The sequence below is a fragment of the Bos javanicus genome, chromosome 6 (assembly GCF_032452875.1).
Source record: "Bos javanicus breed banteng chromosome 6, ARS-OSU_banteng_1.0, whole genome shotgun sequence".
Taxonomy (NCBI): domain Eukaryota; kingdom Metazoa; phylum Chordata; class Mammalia; order Artiodactyla; family Bovidae; genus Bos; species Bos javanicus.
Genome location: NC_083873.1, coordinates 6,464,942 through 6,484,479, shown reverse-complemented (window position 1 = coordinate 6,484,479; position 19,538 = coordinate 6,464,942). Strand labels below are relative to the sequence as shown.

At 36.7% G+C, this 19,538-nt stretch overlaps 1 protein-coding gene across 2 annotated transcripts in view; it reads left to right on the top strand.

The window, feature by feature from the left end:
- Positions 1-19,538, top strand: part of USP53 (ubiquitin specific peptidase 53) — a 59,532-nt gene that overhangs the window by 35,666 nt on the left and 4,328 nt on the right. For both annotated transcript variants that reach the window (XM_061421162.1, XM_061421163.1), the window contains 5 exons: positions 3,575-3,737; positions 4,226-4,378; positions 5,385-5,531; positions 6,547-7,285; positions 9,626-9,702. In XM_061421162.1, the coding sequence (XP_061277146.1) occupies positions 3,575-3,737; positions 4,226-4,378; positions 5,385-5,531; positions 6,547-7,285; positions 9,626-9,702 (1,279 nt within the window). The remainder of the gene's footprint in view (positions 1-3,574; positions 3,738-4,225; positions 4,379-5,384; positions 5,532-6,546; positions 7,286-9,625; positions 9,703-19,538) is intronic.

Below are 19,538 nucleotides of genomic sequence, written 5' to 3'. Positions count from 1 at the left end.
GGAACAGCTGGATCTCTCATGAGGCTGATGGAAATGCAAAATTGGATAATCACTTTAGAAAACAGTTATAAATTCAAATGTATACTTAGCATGCTGCCTCTGCTAAGTCACGTCAGTCGTTTCTGACTCTGTGCGACCCCATAGACAGCAGCCCAACAGGCTCCTCTCTCCCTGGGATTCTCCAGGCAAGAATACTGGAGTGGGTTGCCATTTCCTTCTCCAATGCATGAAAGTGAAAAGTGAAAGTGAAGTCGCTCAGTCATGTCTGACTCTTGGCAACCCTATGGACTGTAGCCTACCAGGCTCCTCCGTCCATGGGATTCTCCATGCAAGAGTACTGGAGTGGGTTGCCATTGCCTTCTCCAATACTTAGCATACAACCTAGCAATTCCACTCCTGTAAAAGCATGTATCCATACATTATTTATAATTCAGTGTTCTTAGTAGTTTTATTTATAGTAACCAAAACTAGAAACAACTCAAATAGATAAAGATAACTCATAAGGTAAATAGATAAAGATAACTCATCAGGTAAATAGATAAAGAAGTTGTGGTATAACCATACACTGGAACATAATAATCAGCAATAAAAGGAATGAGCTGTTGATACAGACAACTGTTGAGTGTGGAGAAATCTCAAAAGCATTGTGCTAAATGAGAGATGTACAAGCTGGATTTAGAAAAGACAGAGGAACCCGAGATGAAATTGCCAACATCTGTTGGATCATAGAAAAAAGCAAGGGAATTCCCCCCCCAAAAGTCTACTTCTGCTTTATTGACTATGCTAAAGCCTTTGACTTTATGGATCACAACAAAGTATGGAAAATTCTTAAAGAGGTGGAAGTACCAGACCACCTTACCTGGCCCCTGAGAAACCTTTGTGTAGGATAAGAAGCAATAGTTAGAACCAGATATGGAGCAATGGACTGGTTCAAAATTGGGAAAGGATTACATAAGACTGTCGATTGTCACCTTGCTTATTTAACGTATATGCAGAGTACATCATATGAAATGCCAGGCTGGATGACTCACAAGCTAGAATCAAGATTTCCACTAGAAATACCAACAACCTCAGATATGCAGATGATAACCACTCTAATGGTAGAAAGCAAAGAGGAACTCAAGAGCCTCTTGCTGAGGGTGATAGAGGAGAGTGAAAACGCTGGCTTAAAATTCAACATTCAAAAAACTAAGATCATGGCATCCGATCTCATCACTTCATGGCAAATAGAAGGGGAAAAAGTGGAAACAGTGACAGACTTTATTTATTCTTTAATACTTTGATATGGCAGTTTATTAAGAAGTTCCATTTGAGTCAGTTTGTAGCAGCATTTTGGCACTCCTATTTTGCATCCTTATAGCTTAAATTGTCAAAATTTGAAGAAAGAACTGGGTATATGGTCACTCTGAGTTTTAGGTTTGTTTTGTTTTCAAATTAGTCTAGTTTTTCAAGTATCTCAGAATCCCAAGTAAAGAGAGTAAACAGCTAAATGTGTGTAATATGAACAAGCTCCTCAGCAATTTTTTAAAGGTCCTTTTCTTCTCTAAGCTAATATTCTAGAATGCTTTTTGTTTGGTTTTGTTTTTAAATGAATGTTGCTGCTGCTACTAAGTCGCTTCAGTCGTGTCCGACTCTGTGCGATCCCATAGACGGCAGCCCACCACGCTCCTCCATCCCTGGGATTCTCCAGGCAAGAACATTGGAGTGGGTTGCCATTTCCTTCTCCAATGCATGAAAGTGAAAAGTGGAAGTGAAGTCGCTCAGTCGTGTTCGACTCCCAGCGACCCCATGGACTGCAGCCCACAAGGCTCCTCCATCCATGGGATTCTCCAGGCAAGAGTACTGGAGTTGGGTGCCATTGCCTTCTCCGAAATGAACATTAGAGAGGTGTAATTTACAAACATTAAAATGCACCCCTTGTAAGTTTATAGTTTGGATAGTAACAGCTGTATACATGCCTGTGTAGCCTCCACATTCATTGTATGGAACATTTTCATGACTCCAGAAAATCCTTTCGTGTCCCTTTGCTGTCACTTTTCCACCCTAGGCCCCAGGAAATCACTGATCTCACCATAGATTAGTTTTGTTCATTTTACAAGTTTTATATGGGTAGTATCTTATAATACGTATTCTCTGTGTTTGGCTTCCTTTGCTAAGCATATATATATCTTTTAACATATAGTCATATATTAAAATGTGTATTGTGTTGTGTGTATCAGTGCCTTATTTTTATTGTTGTGTTCCATTTTATGACCGTGTAACAGTTTATCCATTCACTTGTTGAGTTATGAACAGACTTCGTGTGAACATACTATTTTCCATTAATCTTAGATAATACTCAGAAGTGGGATTTCTGGGTTGTATGGTATGTGTTAATCTTTACAAGGGACTGGCAAATTGATCTCCAAAGTGATTGTACAGTTTACATTCCTGCCAGCCATGTACTGGAGTTCCAGTTGCTCCATATTCTCAGGAGCACTCCATGTTAGTGGTCATCTTAACATTAGCCCTTATAGCGAATGTATGACGTTATCTCAGTGTGGTTTTAATTTGCATTTCCCCTATGATTAATAATGTTTTGAGTAGTCTTTCATGTTCTTATTGGCCATTTTTTATGTCTTTTTGGTTAAGTGTTCAGATGTGTTGTACATTTTTCAAATTGGATTGTCTTATTAATGAGTTGTAATCATTCTTTATTCTGGTCACCAGTTCTTTATTAGATATATGTGGCTTTTTTTCCTTTTTTTCATTTTCTTAACGGTGTCTTTCAAAGAGCAGAAGTTATTAATTCATTTTGATGAAGCCAGTTTTATAATTTTTTTTCTTCTCTGACTTGCTTGATGTCCTATCTAAGAAATCTTTACCTCCCCCAAGGTTGTTAAGATTTTATCTTTTGTTTTCTTCTATAGGGCTTCCCTGGAGGCTCAGACAGTAAAGAATCTGCCTGCAATTCAGGAGACTGGGTTCAATCCCTGGGTCATGAATATCCCCTGGAGAAGGAAATGGCAACCCACTCCAGTATTCTTGCTTTGGAAATCCTATGGATAGAGGAGCCTGGCGGGCTATAGCCCATGGGGTTGCAAAGAGTCAGACACCAGTGAGCAACTAACACTTTCATAACATCGTCTTCTTTATAGTTTTTTCATGACTCATTCTGAGTTCATTTTTATGCTTTTAGTGAAATGATGTCAAAGTTCATTTTTTCATATGGCCATCCACTTGTTCCAGCACCATTTGTTTAATAAACGATTGTATTTCCCCATTAAATTGCTTGAAGTCTGTCAAAAGTCAGTCAACCATGTATATGCAAAGCCTTTCAAAATTTGATATTCTAGATCTTGATATAGAAAGTGTATAATCTTGCTTATCAATTTTTTAAATGATAATGTTTAAAATATTTTTATGTTGACTAGTTTCTAAATAAAATTAATTGTATAACATGATGAATAGTTGAACTGCTAGTATCTGGGTGTCTTTAAAATTTTTTTAATATACAAAATAATTCAGTCTCTGCCTTTTCATGTAATGCATTGATTGCAAAGTTCTGTTTCTATTCATTGTGATTTTTTTTAAGGTTGGAAGTAGATGGAAAGATGTGGTCTCCAAGTGTATCCGATGCCATTTCCAGCCATTGCTTTTGTTTTATGCGAACCCAGATGGCACAGCAGTTTCCACTGAAGATGCACTCAGGCAGGTCATCAACTGGTCACATCATAAATCTATTGCAGAAAATATAGGTAATTCTTCTTTAGAAGTTCTTTTTAGTGTTTTTCATGGTCAGAATCACACTAGGAATACTAATATAGTGAATATGAAATGAATTTTGGGGATAATCTCAAAATGTAGTTTCTTTGGAGTCCAGGAAAATTCTAATACTTTGAGTTAGTCTTTTTAAAGAACCTTTCCTCATCTGTGGCCTCAGAGGCACCTTCAGCAGCCACCCACTACCCTGCTCACACAAGCCCAGGAGGGGTTACTTGGCTGGTAGCTCTTGCTAGTGATGAGTACTGAGATTTCAAGTAAGTACACCAGAAAAGTCCAAAGGAGCTAGGCCACTTTTGAATGTATTAACAGAGCATGTAGAAATCCTTAAAAGATGTCAGTCCTCTAAGTTTTTAAATGATGTTCTCATTAGTATTAAAAGTGACTGAAAAGATGATTCAAATATCTCTTCTTCTGGTAGAGAGGATGAAAGGAATGAAACATTTTTCTTGGTCTTTTTAAGGATGTGAAAAGCCCTCGATTTCTAAGTCAGAAAATTCAAAAGAAAATGGATTTGATGATCAGACAAAGCAGAGAGAAAATCAGAAATTTCAAGCAGATAGCATTTCATCATTTAATCGGAGCCACATTCAAACAAGTGGCGGTAGAGGACCAGGTATGTGGTTTTTTTTTTTGGCTGTTCTGTGTGACACGTGGGATCTTCGTTCCCCGACCAGGGATTGAACCATTGGACGACCAGAGAATTCCTGACCAGATATGTATTTAAATTTTCATTTTTACATTGTCCTTGAGTAGTTAAGCTTCCCCCCTTTTCACTTACTGTATGTAATTCTTTTTAAAGACCAGAAGGAGAATCCTTAACTAGCTTTCCTTGGCCATGAAGAGAAAATAGCAAATAGAAAAAAATTTTATCTTCTGACTTAAGCATTTGTCTGAGACCTATAGTTTTATTTGAACACTTTGATTCAACTAGTGGTTGAGTTTTTCCGTGTACTCAAGGCTGTACATAATAGGCTGGAGGCAATCTGGACTGTCACCAAAGAAAGCTATGATATGGATATGGCCTTTCCTTCAAGGAGTTAATTATTAACTTGGAGAGGAAAAACATTTAGTTAATAATTTGGCTCATATGCCAAAATTAAATTTAGCATTACTGAATGCAACAGGAGTTTGAAGTTACTATTGTTGTAGTTTATTTTTAACCTCTTGTTTATTCAACTCTCTCTTGTCATTATCAACCTACAACTTTAATTTTCACAAATGAAGATCAGTGGTTAGGATCCAACAGGAGATATCAAAGTATGGTGTATATAATTATGGTTTAGAAATATATATAACTAATTGAGTGACTTTTGAGGATGATTTTATAAAGGGCTTTTAACATATATTAATAAAATAATGTCTAACCATAAAGTAACCCATTTACTTTATTCTTACATAAAGCAAGAAAAGATTGAGAATTAACAATTATCATTAACAAAAAACTATAATAAATGCTTTTTAAAGTTCTTAATGGAACTGTACCTTTTTCTGTTTTATATACTCATCTGTATTTTGTTAATATATTGCATCTTAAATTTTTAATGTAGTGCAGTTTGTACTTTTATTGAATAGCATGAAAAATGATGTGTTGTTATTATAAGAATTTTTTTTTTTTTTAGTTAAATCAGGTCACAATGATCAAAGGGAAAAAATAAAAGACATTTCCAGAGAATGTGCTCTAAAAGCCATTGAACAGAAAAACTTACTTTCCTCACAAAGGAAAGATTTGGAGAGGGGACAGAGAAAAGATTTGGGTAGACATAGAGGTAAGTTAAGAACTTGTAACATTCATTGGAGAAAGGCAGCTACAATCTTATACTTTAAAGCTAATTTTTATAATTTAATACACTTTAATTTATTTATATATTATATATATTTGTTTATATGTTATGTATCTTAGTATGATTTCTATAATATGCCTGTTACATCTATAAATGTAAAGTTCCCTAGTTCTTGTTCAATTATAGCCTGGAAATTTTGTGGGTTTTTTTTTATAGTTTCACCTTGTAACTATAAATTCAATTCGCCTGTATGGTACATTCAAATAATAAGGAAGGTTATACAATTAAATAAAAAGAACTTTTTTTCCTGCAACCCTTGACCTTTGCTCTGTTCTGCTGTTAAGAGTTTCATGGTCATGTCTTACTTTTATGGTTTTATACTCTTTTATTTATGGACATACCATGATTTAACTGATACTTCTAGGCTTTAAAACTTGATTTAATATTCTTGCTGCAGTGAAATCCTTTCACAGTTACCTTTGTGTACTTTTTGCATGTAGCCATGGCATAAAAATTTTTCAGAATGATTACTGGGTTAGCGTATGATTATTTTCAGTTTTCATCGGTGTGGCTTAGTTGCCCTCCTAAAATACTTGATAGTCTGCATTCCCACCAATGGTGATTAGATGTCTGTTTCCTGCAGTAATTGGTTTAGAAAACTTTTAATCTTACCAATATAATAGGTGGGAAAATATGTTTATTTTTATGCTTTTTATTAAGAATGAGATAGAATACCTTTTTTTAAACTTCTCTAATTACCTTGTGATCTGCTTTGCAGATAATTTTTTAAAATCATTATATAACCATTTATGTTATAAATGTATCACATCAAGCATAAATAGAGATTTCAAAAGCAATTTTTAACCTCAAAGCACTATGTGATTTAAATAACTATGATTATTCCTGTTTAACTTTTCTTCCCAAAGAAGGTGTTTGGCTTGTGACTAACAAGTGGCTCTGAATAGCTTTTGTATCATTATTTACTTATTTATTTTTAAAGATTTGGTTGATGAAGACCCTCCACATTTCAAGACTGGATCACCTCCTACCCTAAATGGCTTTAGACAGTATGGGAATTCACATCTATATCACAGTCAAGGAAAAGGACCGTGTAAGCATGACCGAAATGCCCATCAGAATCGAACTTCTGCACAAACCTTAAGTTCAAGTAAATCCCAGATTCTTGCTTTGGGAGAGAAAATAACTGGCAAAATTAAGAGTGATAGTGGTACTGGGTATGATACAGACAGTAGCCAAGATTCTCGTGATAAAGGAAGCAGCTCTAACGGCAGCAATAAAAGCCGAAACCGAGGTTGGAAACCTATGAGAGAAACATTAAATGTTGATAGTATTTTTAATGAAAGTGAAAAAAGGCAGCAGAGTCCAAGGCATAAATCAAATATCAGTAACAAGTCTAAATGTAGCAAAGATCAGAGTTTTAACAATTGGCCGAAAGAGAATCCAAAGCAAAAGTGTTTAATGACTATATATGAAGATGAAATGAAGCAGGAAACAGGAAGCAGGAGTTCCCTTGAATTTAATGGAAAAGTAGCAGAGAAAAATAAAGCCCTCAAAGAAACTAAAGTTCATGGTGACAACTGGCAGATGCAAAGGACAGAGTCTGGATATGAAAGCAGTGATCATATCAGTAATGGCTCTGCTAATTTGGACTCGCCTATTATTGATGGAAATGGTACACTGGTGGATATCAGTGGTGATAAAGAAACCACATCTTTCAGGTAATACACAAATTATATAAATAATTTCCCCCCATCCATTTTCTCTTTTTAATTACTTGAAGGAACTTTCAAAGATTGGGGTCAGTTAAATGAAAAGCAAAGAGCTTGAGCTCAGAGTAACCTGGGATATTGCAGGTTATTTGATATTTTGAGTTTCTCATTTTAATAGTTATTTCCTGATTCCCAAAATAACAACTGTTTATTTTGAAGAAATTTAGAAAGTAAAATGTAGTATTATTTTGCCACTAAAAACTATTGATATATACTACAAGTTTTAAACCATAAATTTAAATTGGTATATCTGTCATTAAGCTCATTGCTTAATTCTTCAATCTATCTAATGCTCATTATCCCATCTCTAACATCTGTAACTCAGAGCTGGGGTTATTTTCTTCTGTCATAACCCAGTTCCATGAAGGAGATATTTTTCCTTTAGCAAATATTAAAGAATACAGCCAAGTAATTAAGTTTGTGTTCAATAATTCTTTTTTTTTTTAATGGTTTTTTATTTTTATTTATTTATTTTTTTTAATTTTTCAGCACTTTATTATTATTTTTTTTTGATAAATTTAACGCCTTTTATTGCCATACCTCATTTTACTGTGCTTTGCTTTAGTGAGCTTTATAGATACATGTTTGTTTTTGTTTTTTTTTTTCCTTGTTAATTTTCTGTTTAGTTGATCTATCCATAAGTGTGAGTGGGGTATTAAAGTCTCCCACTATTATTGTGTTATTGTTAATTTCTCCTTTCATACTTGTTAGGATTTGTCTTACATACTGCGGTGCTCCCATGTTGGGATATATATTTATAATTGTTATATCTTCTTCTTGGATTGATCCTTTGATCATTATGTAGTGACCTTCTTTGTCTCTTTTCACAGCCTTTGTTTTAAAGTCTAATTTATCTGATACGAGTATTGTGACTCCTGCTATGTGTTCAATAATTCTTAATTCTGAAAACATTTATTATATTACTGTTAGCAGTCTACTTCCACATCTCTGTGTAACCTCTGAAATATGTCCATAGCTTAGGTCAGTTAACCCACTATGTCTTCCCTTAATCAGTCTAAAACATCTTAATTTGATATTAGCTGGTATTTTATCACATTGATTATTGAAAAGCCAGATTTGTAAAAAATGACCACCCATGTTTTACTAAAATAATCATTATAATGAAGACTTAGGGAAGTTTTTTATTTGGCAGGGTAATTTCATAATAGTTCTTAAGGTATTAGAAAGATCAGGACTTTGTAACCAGATAGGCTTCAGTTCAGTTCAGTTGCTCAGTTGTGTCCAACTCTTTGTGACCCCATGAATTGCAGCACACCAGGCCTCCCTGTCCATCACCAAATCCCGGAGTTCACCCAAACTCATGTCCATTGAGTCGGTGATGCCATCCAGCCATGTCATCCTCTGTCGTCCCCTTCTCCTCCTGCCCCCAATCCCTCCCAGCATCAGAGTCTTTTCCAATGAGTCAGCTCTTCTCATGAGGTGGCCAGAATATTGGAGTTTCAGCCTCAGCATCAGTCCTTCCAGTGAACACCCAGGACTGGTCTCCTTTAGGATGGACTGGTTGGATCTCCTTGCAGTCCAAGGGATTCTCAAGAGTCTTCTCCAACACCACAGTTCAAAAGCATCAATTCTTTGGCGCTCAGCTTTCTTTATAGTCCAACTCTCACATCCATACATGACCACTGGAAAAATCATAGCCTTGATTAGATGGACCTTTCTTGGCAAAGTAATATCTATGCTTTTTAATATGCTATCTAGGTTGGTCATAACTTTCCTTCCAAGGAGTAAGCGTCTTTTAATTTCATGGCTGCAGTCACCATCTGCAGTGATTTTGGAGCCCAAAAAGTAAAATCTGCCACTGTTTCCACTGTTTCCCCATCTATTTGCCATGAAGTGATGGGACCAGATGCCATGATCTTCGTTTTCTGAAGCTCAACTTTTTCACTCTCCTCTTTCACTTTCATCAACAGGCTCTTTAGTTCCTCTTCACTTTCCGCCATAAGGGTGGTGTCATCTGCATATCTGAGGTTATTGATATTTCTCCCGGCAATCTTGATTCCAGCTTGTGCTTCTTTAAGTTATTGAGCAAATTAATTCGACTATCACAGCCTTAATCTGTGACATGAAGATAATAACTGTTGTAAAATGAGGATATTCACTACTTTAAGTATTGTTGAGATGTAATTAATCCCCTAGAGCAGCACATGGTGTATGATAATTGTTTAACAAATGTTGTTTCCTTCCTTTTTCTTAGGGTAAAGTAAATAATAATCCATGATAGCTGATATATTTGGTGTGTGTGTTTTTTTTTTTTTTTTTATTTTCTAGTGATCAGATTAAGACAAGCAACCTAAACACAGAACGTGTGAACTATACCTCCCAACAGAGCAAAAATAACTTAGAAGGTAAAATTTTTATTTAAATATATTGTAATAGTAGCAGTAAAAAGTAAATCATGATATTAAGAGTAAAGTAGCTGAGAACAGTCCTTCTACTAATGAGTTGATGAGTAATGAGGATGGAAGTTGGGAGAGTTTATGCTTAAAGTCTTAAAGGATGCAAATAGCTACTTCAGGAAGTAGGAAAAAGGGCAAGTGTGTCAGCCAGGCTAGGCTAGATTCTGGCCTTTGCAGTGGTAGCAACCTGAAAATCTCAGTGTCTTAACACTAGATTGTTTCTTGCTCACAACACACGTCCAGTGGAGGTCAGCATGACGTCTTTTCCTGTGATGTCTCAGGGCCTGAGACGCATGGTACCCGCATCTCCACCAGTGTTTCTCTAATTGTTGCAGCATTGCGTGAGAGGGCAGTGAAGGGGGCATAATGTGGGGAATCAGTCACGTGTGAGGGCTTAAAACTGTCAACCCAGAAGTGATCCAGGCGCTGCCGCTCACATCTCACTGGCTGAGCAAGGCTTCACAGTCAGGCTAGTATCACAGAGGGTGGAAAAGGGCGGTTTACCAGTGCATTCAGTCTGTATGAACAGTCCTGATGTCTGCCGCATGCATTAAGGATAGACAGAAAACCTGATAAACAGCCTGTTGGAAAAGTTCAGTTTGGAAGCAGTAAATGTGTAATGGTGTGAATTATTATAGATGATTTGTTAGTAACATAGAGCAGCTCAGAAGCAAAGAAAATTAGATGTTTGAATGTGTATAGAATTTGGGATTATTACTGAGAGGTTATACCTGAAGAACTTGGGAAATGGGGTTCAAGGAAAATGATGAGCAAGGGGATTATAGAGGTTGCAGTCAAAGACATTGTCTTCAAATTTTAGAATTGAGAGGATTAGAAGGGATATAATTTTTAACAATAAAAAACAGCTATGATGAACACATTTTAAAGTTTGTTTTTAGTCTTTATCTTCCTTAAGGCTTTTATGGAGATTATTTTTCAGGTTGCAGATGTTAAATTTGATTAAATGTTTTAAGTATTTTGTTTTCTTCAGAGGGTATAATATCAGAAGGAAGCACTTATATTAAGGAAATAACCTTCCTTTCCCATATAAAATGTCTCGCCTGTTTTAAAAATCTGATAAAAGTCTGGTAACCAAGTATTACAGGAAACAGTAAGGGGTTGGCCAAAAAATCAACAGCCAAAGTCAGTAAAAACTGAACAGTCATTGCAAGTTCAGTGCCCTCCACAAAATGATGCTTGCTTCCTGACATTAAAAACACAGGGTCATAGAAATGTTGATGGTTTGGAGTGCATTGTTATAAGAACTCTGTAGTGGATTTCCCCATTTAATATGAAAGAGTATATATGTAGCCCACTTAAAAATATTCTTTTTAATTATACAATACATAACAAAATTTGTCATTCTAATCATTTTTAAGTAAAGATTGCGTGATAATAACTACATTCATATTGTTTTGCCACTGTCACTAGCATCTATCTCCATAATTCTTTCACCTTTGCAAATTGAACTCTATCCCATTAAGCAACTCCCCATTTCCTCCTCCCTCCAGCCCCTGGCAACTGCTGTTCTTCTTTCTGGCTCTTTGAATTTGACTACTGTAGATACCTCATATAAGTGGAATTATGCAATTATTTGTCTTTTTACAACTGGCTTATTTCATTCGTTAATGGGCTTCCCTCATAGCTCAGTTGGTGAAGAATCTGCCTACAATGCAGGAGATGCCAGTTCAATTCCTGGGTTGGGAAGATCCCCTGGAGAAGGGATAGGCTACCCACTCCAGTATTCTTGAGCTTCCCTTGTAGCTCAGCTGGTAAAGAATCCGCCTGCAATGCAGGAGACCTGGGTTCAATCCCTGGGTTGGGAAGATCCGCTGGAGAAGGAAATAGCTACCCACTCCAGTATTCTGGCCTGGAGAATTCCAGGGACTATACAGGCCATGGGGTTGCAAAGAGTCAGACACGACTGAGCGACTTTCACTATTTTGTTTAGCACAGTGTCTTCAGAGTTCCTCCATGTATCAGAATCCCACTCCTTTTTTAGGCTAACATTACATTATATGACGTAACACATTTTGTTTGTCCACATCTGGGTTGGTTCTGCCTTTTGGGTATTGTATGAAATGCTCTTATTTATATAGATACCTGAAATCCCTGCTTTCAGTTCTTTTCAATATATACCCAGAAGTGCAATTGCTGGATCCTTTGGCAATTTTATGTTTAATGTTTTGAGGAACCACTACACTATTTTCCATAGCAGCTGCAGCATTTAACATTTCCACCAGGATTGCGCAAAGGTTCCAGGTTCTCCACCTCCTCACCAGTACTTGTTATTTTCTATTTTAATAAACTTCAAAACCTGTAAGAGTTCTTTAAGCTAGTTTTTGCTTGTGTGCATGCATGCTAAGTCACTTCAGTCATGTCTGACTCTTTGTGACCCAATGGACTGTAGCCCACCAGGCTCCACTGTCCATGGGATTCTCCAGGAGAGAATACTCGAGTGGGTTTACAGGCCCTCCTCCAGGGGATCTTCCAGACCCAGAGATTAAATCCGCATTTCTTAAGACTCCTGCATTGGCAGGCTTTTTTTTTTTTTTTAACCACTAGCACCATCTGGGAAGCCCAGTCTTTGCTTAGGGAACCTTTATTAAAGTACATACCTTATGGTATCCATATGTGTATTCCCCTCCCCTTGTTGTTGATTGAGAACATGTTAAAGTGGGTATAGCAGTTTATTTCCTAAGCAAAAAGGTTGCCCTGTGTGGATTTTTTTTTTCCCCAGTCAAGCACAATTTAATTTTTTGTGGCATGGTATCATTTTCTTGGATTTCTCCTATTTCTTATTTATTAAATGGGACACATGTACATTATTGACCTGACGAATCACTTTCTATCCATGGATAAAAGACTTTGACGAAGTTAAAGAACATTAGAAAAAAAATTTTAATTTCTATATTCTGTTTGACATTTAAGTCAGCTTTTAATATTAGTCTGTATAAGTTTATGTACTGGTAGAGAACTTAAAATCTAAAGTAGGGCCATTGTGGTTATTTCACTAATAATTTTTCACTGATAGAGATACTACATAGCCTGTTATATTTATGGGTTCTGTTGCAAATAGAAAAAATACTTATATTGCCTACAGCTATTATTTGAAAACATTGTTGAAATTCCACAATGCCATTTAGATTATTTTAGCTCCTGTATTGAAAATGGGTCACTAATGGGGATAATTTCAAATCACTTAAATTGCATTTAAAACAGAAGAAATGACATGTTCAAAAGTACATGGTCAGGAGAAGATACCACATATTAGACGAATACAGGTAACTTGTTATATACAAGGCTGGAATGCATCCATGGAAATTCTGAGATGATGGATAGAGGCTAGAGAGAAGCCAAATCATGATGAAACTTTTATGCTATTTTTAAATCCTAAGAAGTGGAAAGGCACCAAAGGACAAGGAGAGTAGTATATTCCAATTGCATTTTAGAAAAGACTTTTTAGTGGCTGTGTAGAGGATGAATTTAGAGCAGTGGGAGAAAAATTAGATACAGAGTTTAATAACTTAGGGGAGAAAAGATGAGTGCATAAACTAAGGCTATATCTATGTCAAGAAAGAAGATTTCAGAGATTATAAGAATATGTGGACAGTGGAGTCAGGTTCTATGACAGATGTACACAGTACAGGAAAAGTAGGAAGTTAGGAGTAGCCATATTTGGGTCTTACGTAAGTGGATTCACCATTTACCAGTTGGAGGAATATAGGAAGAAGAGACAGATTTGGGGGGTGAGAGTGCTTGGTCGCTCAGTTGTGTCTGACTCTTTGTGACTGCATGGACTGTAGCTCACCAGGCTTCTCTATCCATGGGATTTTTCAGGCAGGAATACTGGAGTGAGTTGCTATTTCCTCCTCCGGGAATCTTCCCGACCCAGGGATCGCGCTTGTGTCTCTTACATCTCCTCCACTGGCAGACAAATTCTTTACCACTGGGCCACCTGGGAAGCCCTCATATTTTGGCATCGAGTGGGGATGTCAGATTTAGTTTTGGATTTGTTTGGTTTGTCATTTTAGGTAAACAGATTTATTAGACAGTTACAAATGTCTGAAATGCAGGAAACATTATGTATTGGTAGCCATCAACATATATCAGAATTGAATGCCAGAGACGTGAACAACATCACTCAGGAAAACATGAGATGTCAGGGCAGAAGGTAGATGAAGGAACATGGGGTTTGTTGACTAGAAGAGATGAGCTAAGGTAGAGCGAAGGAGCAACTTTGGAAAAGAATGAGTAGTAACTGGAAAGTATGAGAAAATATAGCAGAGGAAATTATCGCACAGAAACTAGGGAAATGGGGAGCTTCAAGAAGAAAAATGGTCGCAGGTAGAGCAGAATAAGGATTAAAAACTGCTGGTTTGATTTAGCAGTTCCAAAGAATAGCAAGAAGAGATAAGAAAGCCTTCTTCAGCGATCAATGCAAAGAAATAGAGGAAAACACAGAATGGGAAAGACTAGAGATCTCTTCAAGAAAATCAGAGATACCAAAGGAATATTTCATGCAAAGATGGGCTCGATAAAGGACAGAAATGGTATGGACCTAACAGAAGCAGAAGATATTAAGAAGAGATGGCAAGAATACACAGAAGAACTATACAAAAAAGATCTTCACGACCCAGATAATCATGATTGTGTGATCACTGACCTACAGCCAGACGTCCTGGAATGTGAAGTCAAGTGGGCCTTAGAAAGCATCACTGCGAACAAAGCTAGTGGAGGTGATAGAATTCCATTTGAGCTATTTCAAATCCTGAAAGATGATGCTGTGAAAGTGCTGCACTCAATATGCCAGCAAATTTGGAAAACTCAGCAGTGGCCACAGGACTGGAAAAGGTCAGTTTTCATTCCAATCCCAAAGAAAGGCAATGCCAAAGAATGCTCAAACTACTGCACAATTGCATTCATCTCACACACTAGCAAAGTAATGCTCAAAATTCTCCAAGCCAGGCTTCAGCAATATGTGAACCGTGAACTTGCTGATGTTCAAGCTGGTTTTAGAAAAGGCAGAGGAACCAGAGATCAAATTGCCAACATCCGCTGGATCATTGAAAAAGCAAGAGAGTTCCAGAAAAACGTCTGTTTCTGTTTTATTGACTATGCCAAAGCCTTTGACTGTGTGGATCACAATAAACTGGAAAATTCTGAAAGAGATGGGAATACCAGACCACCTGATCTGCCTCTTGAGAAATTTGTATGCAGGTCAGGAAGCAACAGTTAGAACTGGACATGGAACAACAGACTGGTTCCAAATAGGAAAAGGAGTATGTCAAGGCTGTATATTGTCACCCTGCTTATTTAACTTCTATGCAGAGTACATCATGAGAAATGCTGGGCTGGAAGAAGCACAAGCTGAAATCAAGATTGCCGGGAGAAATATCAATAACCTCAGATATGCAGATGACACCACCCTTATGGCAGAAATTAAAGACGAACTCAAAAGCCTCTTGATGAAAGTGAAAGCGGAGAGTGAAAAAGTTGGCTTAAAGCTCAATATTCAGAAAACGAAGATCATGGCATCCGGTCCCATCACTTCATGGCAAATAAATGGGGAAACAGTGGAAACAGTGTCAGACGTTATTTTTCTGGGCTCCAAAATCACTGCAGATCGTGACTGCAGCCATGAAATTAAAAGACGCTTACTCCTTGGAAGCAAAGTTATGACCAACCTAGATAGCATACTCAAAAGCAGAGACATTACTTTGCCAACAAAGGTTTGTCTAGTCAAGGCTATGGTTTTTCCTGTGGTCATGTATGGATGTGAGACTTGGACTGTGAAAAAGGCTGAGCGCCGAAGAATTGATGCTTTTGAACTGTGGTGTTGCAGAAGACTTTTGAGAGTCCCTTGGACTGCAAGGAGATCCAACCAGTCCATTCTGAAGGAGATCAGTCCTGGGTGTTCTTTGGAAGGAATGATGCTAAAGCTGAAACTCCAGTACTTTGGCCACCTCATGTGAAGAGTTGACTCATTGGAAAAGACTCTGATGCTGGGAGGGATTGTGGGCAAGAGGAGAAGGGGACGACAGAGGATGAGATGGCTGGATGGCATCACTGACTCGATGGACGTGAGTCTGAGTGAACTCCGGGAATTGGTGATAGACAGGGAGGCCTGGCGTGCTGCGATTCATGGGGTAGCAAAGAGTCGGACACAACTCAGCAACTGATCTGATCTGATCTGATCTGAAGGCATTAGTGACCTAGTGAAAGCAGTGGTAGAGACCCGTTAGAATAGAACCAAGAATGTGATAGAACTGTTTAGAAGTAAGGGGCCATGATGTTTGTAACTTATTTTCAAATGGTTCAGGGGGGAAAAAAAAGGTAAAATGATAATAATAGGTGAGTCTGGGTAAAGGATATACAGGTAGGTATTCTTTGTAGTAGTTTTAGTCTTTCAGCTTTTCTGAACTTTTTGAAGTTATCTTCCAACTAAAAGTTTTTCAGAAAAGATTACAGTAAAATAAAAAGTGAATTAAAAAGCAGTAAATAAATGCATGTGTCTGTCAAAATCCTTGCTGTGAATAGTAAAGAAACGAAGTGAAGTGAAAGTCTCTCAGTCGTGTCCGACTCTTTGCCACCCCATGGACTATACGGTCCATGGAATTCTCCAGGGCAGAATACTGGAGTGGATTTGTTCCCTGCTCCAGGAAATCTTCCCAACCCAGGGATCGAACCCAGGTCTCCTGCATTGCAGGTGGATTCTTTACCAGCTGAGCCACCAGGGAAACTAAAGGAGAAAAATGAAACCGAGCACTTATTTTGCATTTATGTTACAGAAGGTAAGGGACTAATGTTGTACAGAGGAGGAGAAAGGTGTGAAAATTAAGAGTAGGACAGAACAGTAATTAATGGAATGAGATCTCTGGAAGTAGAGTGAAAGTGGAACAGGGAAGGCTTTGCATGAAAGGAGTGGTAGTTTTTCTGTAATGGGAGAGAGAAAGGTGAGTGTGGGTACCATTCAGTACGTATGTTAGATGAATCCTTTGAAGGAGTTCACACCTAATGGACTCTTTTCTCTGTGGAGTAAGGTTATCTACTGAAATAAATGTTTGCTAAGACATTTACAGATTGTAAGTAACTAATCACATAGGCCTTTCAAAAACTTTTGCCATTTACTTTGGAGTCTAGAACTTAACCTCAGTTAATCATAAAAGTCAGGGTTGGTGCAAGCTGAGAGTCTTGATCTTGCAAAGGACAAGAAAGAGTGAAAGGAGTTAATCAGTGGTCAAAAAAAATCTGTTAATCTCCTTAATTCTTATTATAAAAAAATCTGTACCTCCATGTGCTAAGTGAAATACACTATCCTTAATGTTATTAAATCCTAAAATTAGTAAATGAAAAAATATTTTAATCAAAAAGTATATTTGTATACATAAGTTTGATTTTTTTCTCTAAGATTTTTTTGCAAACTTCAGAGTATATTCATTTAAAATAAATACATTAGAAAGTATATCTAAAGAATATACTTTAGAAGTACTTTTAACATTTGATTTTGTCTCTATGCATACTAAGTTTATTTTCTCTAAATAAAGAGCTTCACCAACCATTGAGAAGTAGTTGCTGTGGCCTAGCATCATCAAATATTTACATATTTTTAAAAACCATAAACTTTGTGTTGAAATTTAATTTGTAGCAAAATAGCATTATTTGCTCTTTCTTTAAAGTAAAATACCAGTAGGAAAAGAAGGCTCGTTGCTTTTTATTTCGTATCATCCCCAAATTTGGTATCTGATAGAGTAGCTTACTACATACTAAAGTATCTGTTCCTTTTGGCATGTAGTAAGTTTAGCCGGAAATATTTATACAGTTAAAGTTTTGTGATTTTTTTTTCCCTAAAGTATTCAAATGTTAAATGTCTTTTTATTGTAAATCAGATCATTGATTAGGTTATTGCTCTTGGATTTCTAGGCTTTGTAGTTGCAATATTATTTTTTTAGTCTGAAATCTTTGTATACAACAAGAGTGAGGATAGTGTCTAGAATAGCAGTTTGGTTTTCTTGTTATGTAAGTCTGTTTTAAACCTAGGTTACCTTTTCAAATTAAGTAAATATATTTTGATTTCTTGACTGTTAGGCTTTAGGTTTGTTTGTATACAGTACCAAAATTAGCATTATTAATTAAAGCTCCTTGTGTTGATGTTGAAGTAGCTGCTTTGCCAAGTGTTAAAATCCAACTCTTAGATTTGCAAAGAACCTGGAGCCGAAATTCTTGGTAAAGATACATGGATGTCTGTGTCAGCAGAAGAGAAAAATAACACATCTATTTTTAAGTTAGTTGGAATTCTGAAGTCAGACCACTTGGTTGAATGCCTGCCAGTGATATTAAAATTTCAAGCATATTTATAAAACCTCTGCTGCCTCCTGCTGCCCATTGTGTGGATACTTTGAGAATTAAGTGTTTAATTCTTTTTGTATTTGTGAATATTAAACTTTAAGTTACAGATAAATTAAGAAGTAAATAAACATTCTGTAGTTAAAATCACAGTGGATGGGAAATTATAACTTCAACTTAGAAATTTCTCAGACTTTAAAGAATGAAAAATAGTTAAGATTCTGATACTACTTCTTTTTAGTCATAAAGTAGCTGTCAAAGAGAGAGGCTTAGATTGCTAAATTATGCGAGTCTTCCAAATGTTGTTACATTTCTGTATATATCTTTTTAAAGAACACATTTTTAAATATTACCACAGATATCAGCAAAAATATTAATTATTGGAAAACTGTAAAACTCATAGTGGTAAATACAGGTTTTCCAAAACCCTTACTTTCATCCAAAAGCTTGAATTTTATCATTGGCAATAAATACTGCCAGTTGTTTTCCTGAAATGACAGGTTCACTTCTTTCATTTTCAAGAAAATGTATGTCAGATACTCAATTCTGAATAACTGAAGTTGGTCCATTGTCTTTTCAGGTAAAAATGCTTTTCAACTGTAAAGATTAAGTGAAATAACTATTATCAACTTCTTAAAACTTGAGTAAGCAGTCAATAAATGGTAGCTAGTTCATGGTGGAATGACATTTTACGTGTTATCGTAATACCCTCTCATTTTAATTCGGCTGATGTTCCTAATATTCCTGTGAGGCGGGTAAAATAGATAGTAGTATCTCATTAGGTAAAGGAAGAACCTAGACTGTAAGGTGGTGTAAGTTTTTAAAGTTGGTTTTAATATAAAGTAACCATCCAGTAAACACTGAGTCCAAACTTGAACTTAAGTTGTGAGCCTGTGCTAAGTCACTTCAGTTGTGTCCGACTCTTTTCGATCCCATGGACAGTAGCCCGCCAGGCTCCTCTGTCCATGGGATTCTCCAGGCAAGAATACTGGAGCGGGTTGCCATGCCCTCCTCCAGGGGGTCTTCCCCACTCAGGGATTGAATCCTAGTTCTCTTACGTCTCCTGCATTGATTGGCAGGCAACTCAAGGCATCTATTTTCAAATGTAGGATCTTCCCACCCATTCATCAGTTAAGAGTAAATGGGAAACACAGTTCACATGACCCATCAAGAATAACACTTTTGGGGCATTGCTGACATTTTCATGTGTAATAAATTGAGGAAAGAACCATTAATTTTGTATAAAGGGTTCGGAAAAGGTATTATTTGAGCAAAGGCTTGAATAACTAGTTTTTTTTTCTGTTAATTTGGAAGAGAATTACCCGTTATATAGAAAACCTTATGTAAATTATGGAGAAGTATTGATTCCTGGGTCAGGAATATCTGCTGGAGAAGGGATAGGCTACCCACTCCAGTGTTCTTGGGCTTCCCTTGTGGCT